The sequence below is a fragment of the Elaeis guineensis genome, chromosome 11, assembly GCF_000442705.2.
Source record: "Elaeis guineensis isolate ETL-2024a chromosome 11, EG11, whole genome shotgun sequence".
Classification (NCBI taxonomy): domain Eukaryota; kingdom Viridiplantae; phylum Streptophyta; class Magnoliopsida; order Arecales; family Arecaceae; genus Elaeis; species Elaeis guineensis.
This window is the reverse complement of record NC_026003.2, coordinates 107,667,139-107,680,355: the sequence shown is the minus strand read 5'-3', so window position 1 is coordinate 107,680,355 and position 13,217 is coordinate 107,667,139. Positions and strand designations below refer to the sequence as shown.

At 40.3% G+C, this 13,217-nt stretch overlaps 2 protein-coding genes across 2 annotated transcripts; both read right to left on the bottom strand.

Moving 5' to 3' along the window:
* Positions 1-1,458: 1,458 nt before the first annotated feature.
* On the bottom strand, positions 1,459-3,372 carry LOC140852445 (pentatricopeptide repeat-containing protein At4g25270, chloroplastic-like). The gene has a single exon (XM_073245416.1). It carries the CDS (start codon positions 3,336-3,338, stop codon positions 1,749-1,751), a length of 1,590 nt encoding a protein of 529 aa, XP_073101517.1. The 5' UTR covers positions 3,339-3,372; the 3' UTR covers positions 1,459-1,748.
* Positions 3,373-3,867: 495 nt separating this feature from the next.
* LOC140852444 (uncharacterized) lies at positions 3,868-12,608 on the bottom strand. Its single transcript, XM_073245415.1, is given in 4 exon segments — positions 3,868-4,268; positions 10,611-10,800; positions 10,877-11,955; positions 11,958-12,608. Coding segments are annotated over 4 exon segments (1,908 nt in total). The 5' UTR covers positions 12,469-12,608; the 3' UTR covers positions 3,868-4,140.
* Positions 12,609-13,217: the final 609 nt, after the last annotated feature.

Here is a 13,217-nt window from a genome sequence, read left to right as displayed (position 1 = left end):
GTACAAGATTAACTGATATGCACTTAGCGAATTCGTCATTTAGCAACCTAATATATACCTTCAAAAAAATTGATATACAGTTTACAGAATATTTTTTAGAACATACTTTTTACTTAAAGATATGTATTGGATCACTATATCATACTTTTAAGTAAATTGATGCATAATTTTCAAAATATACTTTTTACTTAAAGATATGTTGAAGATATATATTGAATGGTGAATTTCATATCCTAGAAACTCCATATTGATTTATTTGGATATGTTGTATTAACTTACTTAATAATTAATTTGTTTTGGTGTGTATAATCTGACTATATAATGTATGCCAATAAAAAAGCATGTTTTGAAAATGAAGAAGAAAGAAAATACCATATTTCTTAATAAAAATTATGAGACAAATAATTTCATTAGTAGAAAAAAAAATTGACTTTTAAGTTTCTTCTTTAAGATTGATATGGCAAAATAAAAATTCTGCGGCAAAATTCTCTCTTGTGCCCGCCCCATATATTTTTTGTTCGCAATCTTGGGTCTGGCCATAAATACGTGCAACCTCTTAGTATCGAACTGTGCATGATGCATGGAACTCTTTCTTGCACATAGAATGTAATATTAGCTGGTTGAGTGTAAGATTTTGGAGAGGGTTTCCGCATCTTTTCATACCAAGTCAATGACATCTACCAAATTTCTCATTATCTATAGTTTGTACACTATGTCGCTTGATATCTATGGGACATAATCTATTGGTTAATCTATTTTCATTTACATATACCAAATCTTTGCCTTTCATTCTCAAACCCTATTCATATCCCATAGAAATACTTAGTTGGTCAAATCGATTCATGGTATAACAATGATTATATAGATGTATTTTGTTGCTTCATTTTCAGACATTGACAAGAAAATGCCATTATTAACCTTGACTAATAAGGGGTAGAGTTGTATATGCTGACAATCTTGTTACAAAGTGAGATGATGTTATCTATACCAAACATGCACAGAACCGCCTTTGGCACATCGCATTATAGAAAAGCATTGTTGCTTCAGTTTTCGGGTTGCTATTTGACAATTTGGACTTGATATGAAGCCATCTACTTTCAGAGTCCTTTGAATTCTTTACAATTATCTTGGTGCTTGCAACCCAAGTGAAGCATTATTTAGTGTGGCCCTTGATGATTTAAGGACAGTTCTGAATCAACCATGGATACATATTTCCATAAAAGCATTTGAATACGGGCTGTTTGTTGAGTAAGCTCCTTTCATGGGTGTGTTTATACATGCATGTCCTTATCTATTAGTTGGTGGGTGGATAGGATTCTGTTGCTCCCGATGTTGGATGTTTTTACTGGTTTAAATTAAATAACACATTGAAAGGGGAAGGATGGAATCTCTTCCACTAATTAGCTCATGGCATCAGAACACTGGAAATGAAACAATCATAACAGCACTTTCATGATCTTCTATGCAAAATATGCTACATTTAATTTAGTTTTACATATTTCATTTCTCTCATTCGACAGAATGAAATTTTGCTAAAATTACATCCCAACATTGACACAACAGGCCCCTACTGAGCCTTGAAGGAGGTAATTTAACAGATTTTGTGAAGAAGCTTCAAAGAAAATCAGGCACTGTTCCTGCAATGTATATATTTTTATCTAATGACTTACAAGAAGATACTAATTACAAGAGGAAGCAATTAAAATGCAGGAGAAAGGAAATCGTGGGAATCCAGATATTCTATATCCTCAAGACTCTGATTCCAATCCTCTCTCCCTCATCAACATCCTCACCTTCTCCAACTCTTCCAATCTTCCTGCCTGCCTATAAATCTTCATCAACAGCTCAAAATTAAGCTCATTGTCAGGTTCCAACTCAAACAATCTCTCTGCTGCAATCTCTCCTATGTCATCATTCCCATGCACTGAGCAAGCATACAACAACGCCCCCCACACCGTCGGTCCGCCATCGAATGGCATCTGCTTCGATATGAGCTCATAAGCCTCACCTACCAACCCTGCTCTGCCCAACATGTTCACCGTGCATCCATAGTGCTCCATTCCTCGTGTTATCTTGTATCTCTCCTCCATCTCCGAGAACAACCTCCGGCCATCCTCCACCAATCCCAAATTCGCACATGCCGAGAGCAACGATACGAAAGTGACTTGGTCTGGCAGCACCCCTGAATCCTCCATGCTCTGAAACATGGTAAGCACTCGATGATCCCTACGGTGAGCATGAATTATAGCATTCCAAGAGACCAAATCCTTTTCTGGCATCGATTCAAATATCGACCGAGCTCGATCCAATTGGTTGTGTTCGGAGTACATTCCGACCAAAGAATTTGCGACTGATAAATTCCACTCGAGCCCATGTCGGAGAACCCAACCATGAATTTGAAGCCCCAGTTTGTTGGTGGAAGGCAAAGAGAACCCAGAGAGCATTGATGAGATGGTGATAGAGTCTGGCTCGATCCCGTCTGCAAGCATTCTTCTGCAGATGTCCAAGGCCTCGAGAGGAAGTTCATGTCGTATGTAACCCTTTATCATCGAATTCCATGAGACCGGATCTCTGTCGGGAATCTTGTCGAAAATCTGCCGGGCTTTCTGGATGTCGCCGCACTTGGAGTACATATCCACGAGCGCATTGAGCACAAAGATATCAGTGCCGAAGCCCGAGCGAACAATGTGGCGGTGGATGGCCTCGCCGTGGCTCACCGACCCGATTCCAGCACAGGCCTTGAGAACTCGAGGGAAGGTGAACCGGTCGGGCTCGACGCCCTCCTCCTCCATCTGGTAATATAGAGCCATGGCGTCTTCGTATAGACCCAGCTCGGTGTAGCCGGAGATGAGGGAGTTCCAAGGGAAGGCGCTGTTCTTAAATCGACGCGGCATTTGGTCGAACAGTTGGTGGGCTTTATCGACGCGGCCGCATGAGGCATAGAAGCGGAGGAGCCTGGCGGAGAGTTCGGGGTTCCGGTGGAGGAGGGCGGGAGGGATGAGGCGGCGGAGACGCACGCCGTGGCGGAGGGAGCGCATCTGGGAGCATGCCTCGAGAAGGGAGGCGAAGATGGAGGCTTCGACATGGACGCCGCGGGCGAGAGCGGAGTCGAGGTCGGCGAGGATGCGATCGAGGGCCTGGTCGCGGGTGAGGGGGGCGCGGTGTGGGGCGAGGAGGAGAGGAGTGGGAGAGGATTTGGGGTAGGCGAGGGTGTTGATGCGTTTGGGAACGAGTTTAGGAGGAGGTTCGCCCCTTTCCCGCTTCCTTCTGCGGGAGCTGCCGCGAACGAGAAAGAAGGAAGCAAATGAAGCGGGCAAAACACCCGCGTGGAGCTCCATACCCCAAGAATATTTTTGTGCGGGATATTATACCTGGAACTCGCAGCGCATGAAAAAATCCCCAAAGATTTTTTTTTTTTTTTTTTTTTGATGGGAAAATCTCAAAAGATTTGTTTCAGCGTTTCCCCTTTTATTCTTTTCTGCATTTTTTTTAAAAAAATATTACACTCGATTTGAAAAAGGTATATATCGTTTTTAAGAAAATAAAAATAATTTTTATTGAAGTCAAGAGCTCTTAGATGTTTTTCTAACTACTGCAATTAATGACGTTGTCATTGAAAAAGTAGGAGATAGGATAGGCGATAAACAAAAAAGTATGTTAAGCGGCCACATAAATACTTGGCCGATGCGCTAAACTCCTGTGCAGTGAGATCATTCGTTCCTACACCAAACTGGATCAGTTGGTGAGGAGGATGGTCTTAGAAAGCTCGGGAGTGGAGAAACATAAGAGTCTCACTTCGAGTTGAGGAGCCATCTCCTCCAGTGAAACATGTAGCAAGATGTCAAAGCCATCGGTAAAACTCATATGGAAAGACAAAATGAAACCCTGAGGTAGCTTCATAATTTGCAGCACAACATTGAAGTTGCATCTTGGAAACACTGATGCCACTGTACAGTAATACATACAGATATATTTTGTTTTACATTTTTACTTTCTCAACACATCCACTTAGTCTTATACAAGGTTTTGGAAAAATTAACCAGTTAACTGATGCTTATACAAATGATAATATTTGGGAGCAGGATTAGTCCCCAAGTACCTGTCAATTACTTTTCTTCGGGTATATGCCATAAAAGAAAGTTATGCATCCACTCCAGGGCCTGGATATGCAGGAAGGCTCATAATTCGCTTGTCTAACACAGGGCTTCCAACAGTGAAATGATACAGGCTCTGGAACTCCAAATCTTTCAGGCCAAGAACCTCATGAACTGCATGATGCAAGACAAAAGTTTCAACAATTATGTTTGTAAGTTTTGCAGAGATTCCAAAACCAAAACCAAAATCAAAACCAGAACTTTTTGGTTTGTCTGAGCCAATCTGGAAGCAGAGAATTTTGGTGTAAACTAAACTGTATTGAACTTATGGGCAACTTAAGTTTATTTTTGTCATTTCCTTATTTATTATGAATTTCAAGAGGCATTTTGTTAAGATCAAAGTGGGAACATGCTGTTGGGTCAAAGAAATTTATTTTTCTTTTCATTTTTTTTATGGACCATGGATTTGGCTATCCTACTGCAAAATCACAATGATCTACATAGTCATTGAGATGTAAAACGCTCCATTACACTATAGAAGAATAAAATGAAAGTCGACCTGACCTTTTTCATTTTAAAAAAAATCATTTGACTATTGTAGCATGAATCATTGAGCTGAAACACCCAAAGCCCCTCAACAACAGAATATATTTTAAGATGATTTGTATTTTAACTTCTTGATTCACTTTATTTCTTTTTCTATTTCTCTTAATCACTTTTATAATTCTTGAGTTTTCTTATAAATTTTTTGACTTTTTTAATTTTATTTTGTCATTTTCTTTATAATTTTTTAAACCAAAATAATGAAATTAAAACCCCTGTGGCTCAGAGGAAACCAAAACTAAAACTGAGGTTTGAAACCTGGATGGCATGTAACCAATCATGCACATTATAAATGGGACGTTATAAATAGGTTAAGAGACATTAAATTCAGAGCTAACGAGCAATGTGAGGAACAGTCTCCAAGGCAGGTTTTTTCAAGCTTGCAAACATTCTTGTTGATCCTTGAGCATATAAATGAAAGAGCTATTAAGTTTTGGATCATCAATGAATACTGAAGCCCTACAGTGAGACCATAAATATCTTGAGCAAACTGATCTGAGGTGATGTGGCTTGAAGTTGTGGACATAGAACTGGAATGGTGTTTCAAATGAAATAAATAAATAGGATAGTTACAGATGTGAGAGTTTAAAAAGAGGGATTTTGAAGATAACATAATTCTAGTGTAGATGCACCTAGTAATCAAGGGGCAAATACCAGATGTATGAACTTTTAAAGGTAAGGCGAATTATGCAAAACTGCTCCTTCACTGCTACAATCAGCATGCAATTTAGTGAAAGTTGTATTTTATTTAGTCTACAATTAATTAACGATGTTGCACCAACTAACTTTTCCCACCCCAATAAAATAAGCATGAAATTCAAGTTTTCAACTTCAAAAAAATAGTTCTTAATTGCTGGTCCTCCATTAATGCAAGTCCCTTTCCCCTTGATTTAAATTATTAATATGATCATCCTTTGTACTCTAGTAACAAATTTAAAATTTACCTTAACGTTCATCTTCCTGCTATGTCACTCTTATCTGCACAAACCCACACAACCTAACATTCTAGCTCATACAGCAAAACAAGGATTTAGTTATCGTTCCACATAGTTGGAATGAATAGGATATCATATTGCAATAGGCTGTTGCATGGAAATCCAATGGTGCATCTTTACTTCCATTACTTCAATTCGACAACTGCAACAATCCTCGTTTATCTCATCATTGCAATTCAAAAAATGCCAAGATAACCTACAGAGATAACACACAAATCTCTTGCCCAAAGATTTTATGCAGTGAACATATAGCTCAAACAAGCTAAGTAAATCCATGTTAATTTGAATATCCAAAAGGTCCTATATTGTACAAGCCCCAATTTTATGTCAAAGAATGCTTTATTTCTTATAATACTGCCCTCTTCAAAATGAACCACAATTAGTTTATTAAGCACAGAAAGCGCAAATCATAGCATTTGTTTGCATATGGAGAAAGATCTATGGCCTGCGAGTGGCAAACGATCACCCACCATTATTGTCTACAGATAAGAGCAATGAAGACATTATATTTTTCACATGTTAGCAGTTGTAGATGGAAGGGAGAAAAGTATCACAGCTAAGAAAATTGTACCTATTGAAATATACATTGCAACATTTCGGACTCAGGGCAAGTCTATTGCAGTATCTAACATGAACTCAAGAAATTGCTGAACTCTAAGGTTTCAACAATTAGATCTAGAACAAAGGACATACAAGAACAAGTAGCGGAAGACAAAGGTAGGTATCATATTGTAGCACCATATAAACCTAAAAAGCTTTTAGCACATGGCTTCTCATGGAAGGAAGCAAATTAACACCTTGGGAAACTTTTAGCACAATATCATTTTATTTTTTTCATTTTTAACTTTGACATACTCATATTAAACATGGAAGATGGGTCCAGGGAATAACCTTCCATTCTAAAACTTTTGTTAGGTTAGCTCAGTATCAGTTCCAACCTCCTCTAAACAGAATGATCAAAAAAATATTACATTTGAGTAAAAGAATTTTAATTTTCATTTATGAAAGTGAAATTCCTAATTTGAAAAATACAATAATAATAATAATAATAATAAAAAAGAAAAAAAAAACAGAGGCCTATAGTTCTTGTCAATGAATCCAGTAAGCAACCTAGCTAATTTTTAAGTTGTCAAAATATGTAATGCATTAAGAGGCCACATAGACACAACAAGGCATTAACAGCTGCAACTATTACTAGGCATGCTATGTAAAAGTCGCCCATGAAAAAGAAACACCGTTCTTTTCCAGCCTGCATGGAGACCTGCATACATTTCAACCCACTATGGAACTTGGTATTCTCAAAGCAACTGATCAACCCAGATAAGCACCCCACATGCATGGTTTTGATTGTTCCTTTTGCCTCATCTTCATTTGTAACCAACTTTTACTTCTGAGTTCTGATAAGTTATCTTCTAGATATAGTGCCTCCAAAGAGGAGCTTAAGTACCTTAGAGGAAGAATACTGTTTTCATAAGAGTTGAACAAGAATGCAGAATCGCAGATGCTTAGACACTTGCATCTTTGCTGTGGGTTTTATAGGCTTCTGATTCACCATATCATTCTTAAAAATTTAGAGTCATATGATATATTTTGAACCTTTATCTATGGAATTGGCACATGCCAGCAGAAATACATACCACAAGCAGTAGAATGACGGTAAAAGTATATTTTCATACATGATTGCCTTCCAGATGTACAGACAGGAGCATTAAAAAGGCATCAATATTTGACCACCAACCGCTCCTGGATATGCAGCGAATCAAGTAGAATGAAAGGTGATGCCATTTCATTTCTATGCTCCCTCATATTGGATGGACTGCACATATTTGGAATCAAGGCCTTTTTTTAAATATCCCCTCATTTGAGTTCTAAGGACCATGAACTCCCATGAGTTTGTACTCTCTTGTTTTGCTGATGCCATGGTCTGTATTATCATTCATAGCAGTTCGGTGGGCTAGCCCATCTGCCTTTAACACAAAAAAAGGCTTCTATGCCAGCATATCAGAGGGAAAGTACCCTCCCTTATAATAGTTGTGTCAAAAGAAGTTTTCTTAGCATTTCTGAGTTTACCTTTTCTGTTCTCCACTTACAACGTGCTCTTTATGTCAGACAAATCAAAGATAAGACCTACATTGCCAATTGGGCTGGAATTTTTAGCCTGACAGGATCCAACAACAAAAACATCTGTACCTAGAGGCTATTTCATTGGCAGGTCAAGTACTAATTGGGCACTAACCTCTTAAAACTGAAACAGATTCTGCATTGTTACACCTGCATGATCTATTAGGTCATTGTTATGAGAGCTCAAGGCAAAGTTCTGACCGAAGCATATTGCAGACATTGTTGCATTATACTAATATCCTCTTGATATTTCTCTTAAAAAAATTTTATTGCTGGTCACATAAATAATAATAAGTTTCATCAAGTAACCACACAGTCAAAGTAATGATAGCTTATAAAGATACACCTAGTACAATATCACCAGGCAGGTCCGTGGACAGCTCAAGGGTCAAGGTTAGAGTCTACTACTCTACTACAGGAGGACAAAAAAGCAGCAGAGGGTTAGGCAAAGGCAAATGGCTTTGAGCAAGACCAATGAGGATCAGCAGATCTAACCTGCTGGTCAGTACAGATCAAGCAACAATGACCAACTCATAGCTTGAATTAGGCACCAGACAAGCCCATGCATCTTATAGATAAGTGACCCTATCCAGTTGCTACCCCTAGTTGCTCCAACTATAACAATTGAATTAGAAATCAATGACAATGCATGAGCCACCATAGAACCATAACAAACTTGGGAATTATTGATGCTTGATTATAAAGCAAAAGGAGGACTTGTTTGCAGAAAGAAAACATGCAAAGTACACATTCCATCATCAGCTAACAAAAAAGCTAAGGGATGACCAGATGAAAAGCTAATCTAAATATATTTCATGTTCCTCTTTTTTTTTTTTTAATGCATATAAGTGCTCTGTACTCCCTACCACAGCAAATTCTAGAATATTCTGGTTAAGATAAATAAGGCTTTGGACTAAACAACAGACAACAGACCTCATCTCATGTGTGTAACCTGTGGTTTGTGGGCAATGTGCTGATTTTTAATCATCTGAGCATAATAGTGTTAACAAGAAGCTGATTAGGGGTTTGGGGTTATCAATATGGTGTTTATTGGTTTCAAGATGCTTCTCACAAAAAACATGAATATGTAAAAATTTCAGAATCTGATACTTTTTACGTAGGTCTCTTACATCAACTCTTGATTAAATCAATCGCTTATTGTCAAAAATTGAAAAATATGGCTTGCTGAGTTCATCATGGGGCACCTTAAGTATATCTTTTCCCTATTTAATCTTTACATTCAAATATATAATGAGGGACAAGGATCAAAAACTGTACAAACTCAAGAGATCATATCCAACCACACCACAAGTCACAGCAATGAAGCACATGGTACTCCAATTAGAAATTTGAGTCACCAATCCTTGTTAAAGGGATCAAAATAAACTAAAGGATGACCAATAATTCAATGGGAATTTGTCTTTCAACCTTCAAAAAATGAATCTGTCAAGGTTTTATATAACTGAAATCTAACTAATAATGAAATGCAAAAAACTGCACCTCTAACTAAATGTAAACAAACAAACAATCCAATTCATATCATTGTCATTCTTTTTCGCACAGCATAATGAAATCCAAGCCTGCTTCCCCAAATTCCATCTACTTCTATAAATTTTGTTATCATCACAAACCATCATATAATCTCAAAATTATCAGCCTTCTAACATGCAACCACTTTTTCCTATGGTATCATCACTGGAAGGAAATAGAACAAAATGATACTGGGATCTGTTTCAGCCAAATACACTCCTTTAATCTCCCAAAGCCACTTTTTTAGCCAAGTATATAAAATCCGACCACCTGATTTCTCATTGCAACTTTAAGTTTCTCAATTTATTCTTGGAATGAATGCATGCCACATTTCACGATCAAGTTTGAAATTCTGTGTACTACCCATTCCCTTATCACACTATCCTCCTAATCCCTCTGAACTCTGGGTCTAATTTTTCAGTAGTTACCTATATTGGTACTTAGCTTACAATTTGCTTTTCCTTCAACAAAAATTCCACTGCCTTATCACCAACTCCAAATTTTTAATATTCTTTTATTTTCTGTCTTGTATCTTCAATATTCTCAACTTCCTAGCTGTCTTCAAAATCTCTTTTCTTCTAATCACAACTTTCATTACCTAACAGCCAACTCCAATTTTGTAGTCCCTCCATCCCATGATGCCTTGATATTGATTTTACCGATAAAGCAGCTATCAGAATTAGCTTTCAGTATCAGCATCTTCCCCATCTTTCTCCCACACCATACCTACCACACCCTCCTCTAAACTTTCCGAATGAACCATCTTTATTCTAACATGAAAAAGGTGAAAGATGCCCTACAAGCCTCCCATCAACCAGTCCATAATCCTTTTCTACCTTTAACCTCATGGACATACCGAAAGCCCTCCTCTTTTCACTCTGACAGCCACCCGGATCCTTGACAATTCTCCACAACCTACCCGTCCCACCATTTCACTAGCCCTTTCCACCAAAAAGATGGAAGAAGTTATATCACAAAAGTGATTACTGAAATTTAAGCAAATTTTTGCAAATGGAATACAAGAACAACAAAAAATGAAATTCTTAGAATTGGTATAATATGATAAGTCTATTTTTCATAAAACATGGTATATTGTGCCCCTTTTCCTTCGCTACTTATATATTTATCACATGGAATATTAGATTCATAGTATACAGCAACAAAACATAAGAATAGCTAAAGCATGCCAGGAAAAATTACCAGTCATCCATATGTTGTACTCAAAACTCAGGTTAAAGAATCTTTCAAAAAAAAAAATTGGGCATACCAGCATCATCAAAGTAGCAACCAATTCCAGTTGCGGATATCCCAACAGCATGTGCTTCGAGGTATAATACTTGACCAAGAACTCCAGTCTCCCAGAATAGACGAGGATACATCCAAGCATTCCTTTCACGCAGAACTGGCTCAAAACGAGCTACCATGCCTAGGCTGAAGCACCCATCTGAGGCAATGTCCTGCATTTGAGGACACAGATGGATGTGAGTAAAGAAAGGCTCTAACAAGCACATACGAACAATTAAAGCACCATACCTGATGGCAAGACAGCTGCTTGGCCAGCTCCTGACAGTTCCCTCTTGCAAGCCTATACAAGGGGAGGCCAGCAGGGCAACCCTCCGGCTTTACCCACTCAAACTGCGATCTCATCGCCCGCCTGAGGCTATCGAAATGGTCCTCATTCCTCACCAAGAAATACAAGCCCTGAGGCAAATTCGCGACCTTGTGAACAAACAGAGCAGCATGCACCTCCGCATCCCACGTCAGAACCCTGAATGGCAGTGCGAATTGCTTCCCCTGCTTCTCCCCCGGTCCCACCTCCCCCGAAGGAAGGCAATGCAACAGTATCTGATAGAAAGTTTCCCTCTGCATCACATGAACGCCATCCATATCAACCGCACTCCTCCGCTTCCTGACCACCTCCCGAACCGTGAGACCTTTGTATAAACTTTCTGATATCAATCCGCTCTTGTGGAAGGGATTCACGGAGAAACCGTCGCTGGGCGTCGGTGGCTTCTTCACGGCCTCGGCCGTCCGGTAGATGATATCCCAGCAAACATGGTCCTTGCTGAGAGAATTGGGGGTCCCGAGCCAGGCCAAAGACGGAAACCGGGACAGGGCGGCGCTGAGCGCGGAGTAGTCGACGGAGGGCGCAGCGCCGAAGGGGAAGAGGAGGAGGGCGCAGTCGGGATGCTGGGATTCGATCCAGGGGAAGCGGCCGCGGACGGGTCGGTCGGGGAGCTGGGAAGGCGGCGAAGGGTTGGCGCGGTAGAGGCCGAGGAGGCGGTCTAGGTCCTCGTGGCCGAGGCCGTCGAGAAGGCGCGCGTCCCAGCCGAGGGAAGCGGCGGCGAGGGCGACGGCGGCGAGGGCGTGGCCGGCGTCGTGGTTGCAGTAGCGGAGGGCGCGCTCCCCGTATTTCCAGGCCTCGCGCCAGAAGATAGAAGATAGAACGAGGAGGAGCTGGGAGCCGGCATGATTGGGGAAGAGGGAAGAGGTTTCGAGGCGGGCGCGGAGCTCGAGGGAGTGGTCCTTGGGGGAGTAATGGGCCAGGAAAGGGGAAGAGGAGAAAGGTGAGTTGTCGTCGGGGAGAGGTGGCGAAAGGAGGTGGGCTTCGGTGGGTGGAGGTTGCCGCTGCTGGGGTTGACGCGGAGGGACCAGGTGGAGAGGCCGGTGGTCTTCCAGGCGGAGAGGGAGAGGGAGTCGTAGAGGAGGCGGGAGAGGGAGGCACGGGAGATGGGGTGAGGTGGTGAAGGAAACGAAGAGAAAAGGGAGTGGTAGAGAGGGGAGTCGCCGGGGAGAGGGGGGAAGTGGAGGAGAGGGAGGAGAGGGGAGGAGAGGAAGCGGAGGAAAGGGTTGGGCTGGTTGGCCCAGTCGAGGCCGCGGGGGCCGCGGGCGTAGCCGGTGGTGAGGGAATGCTTGGTCTGGTTGTGGTACTCGATGGCCTGCTGCTGCTGCTGGCTTTGCTCTTCTTGGGGTGGGTGATGTTGGGAAGGGAGAGGAGGGGAGGGATTGGAGTGCATGGCTGGGGCGGTGGAGCGGAGCGTTCTTCTTCTTGACATCATGGGAGGGGAGGGGAAGCAGAAAGAGATTCGGGAAGGAGAGTGAGGAAGGAAGAAGCACTGGCACATGCCTCTTTTCTCCTCGTTACTCTTCTTTTATGTTCGGCGTCTCCTGCGTTGCGCGATGGAGGAGAAGGAAGTTGTTGGAAGGGAGAAGAATGTTCGAATCAATGTCCCAGGGGCGGTCACGCTCCGATTGATGAAACCGGAGGCAGGCGCCCGATAGGGAGTGGTTGTTGGGTCCGGTTCGATCGACGCAGAGATAAAAGTAGATCAGATATTATCTACCTAGATTTATTTTTATATTTAAATCTATTAAAATAATATAGATAAATATTTAAGTATCTAGTTATCTAACTAATATTCATTTATATACCTATTAAAAAAAAAAAGAATATACAACCATCCAATTCATATTAATTTTATATAGCAATTATAAATTTTTAAAAAAATATATATTATTTTATTAATATATTATTAATTTAATTTATCATTCATTTAATAATATACTTAGTTTTATAATCATAAAATTTAATTATCCAACTTATATTAATATTTATATCCATAGTTTTAATATCTAATTTATATTTATATTTATTTAAAATAAATATGAATAAAAATTTTTGTATCTATTTAATATCCATACCAGTATTCATCAAAACAAAATATGGATATGAATGTACTAATATTTGATCTGATTTTCACTAAATAGAAGCTCGATGCCAAATCCCATTAGAATAAGGCTAGAAGTGCGCATGGGCTAGCCTGTGGCCTATCGAGTCAAACCAACTTTAAATCGAGCTAGGCCCAACTAAGTT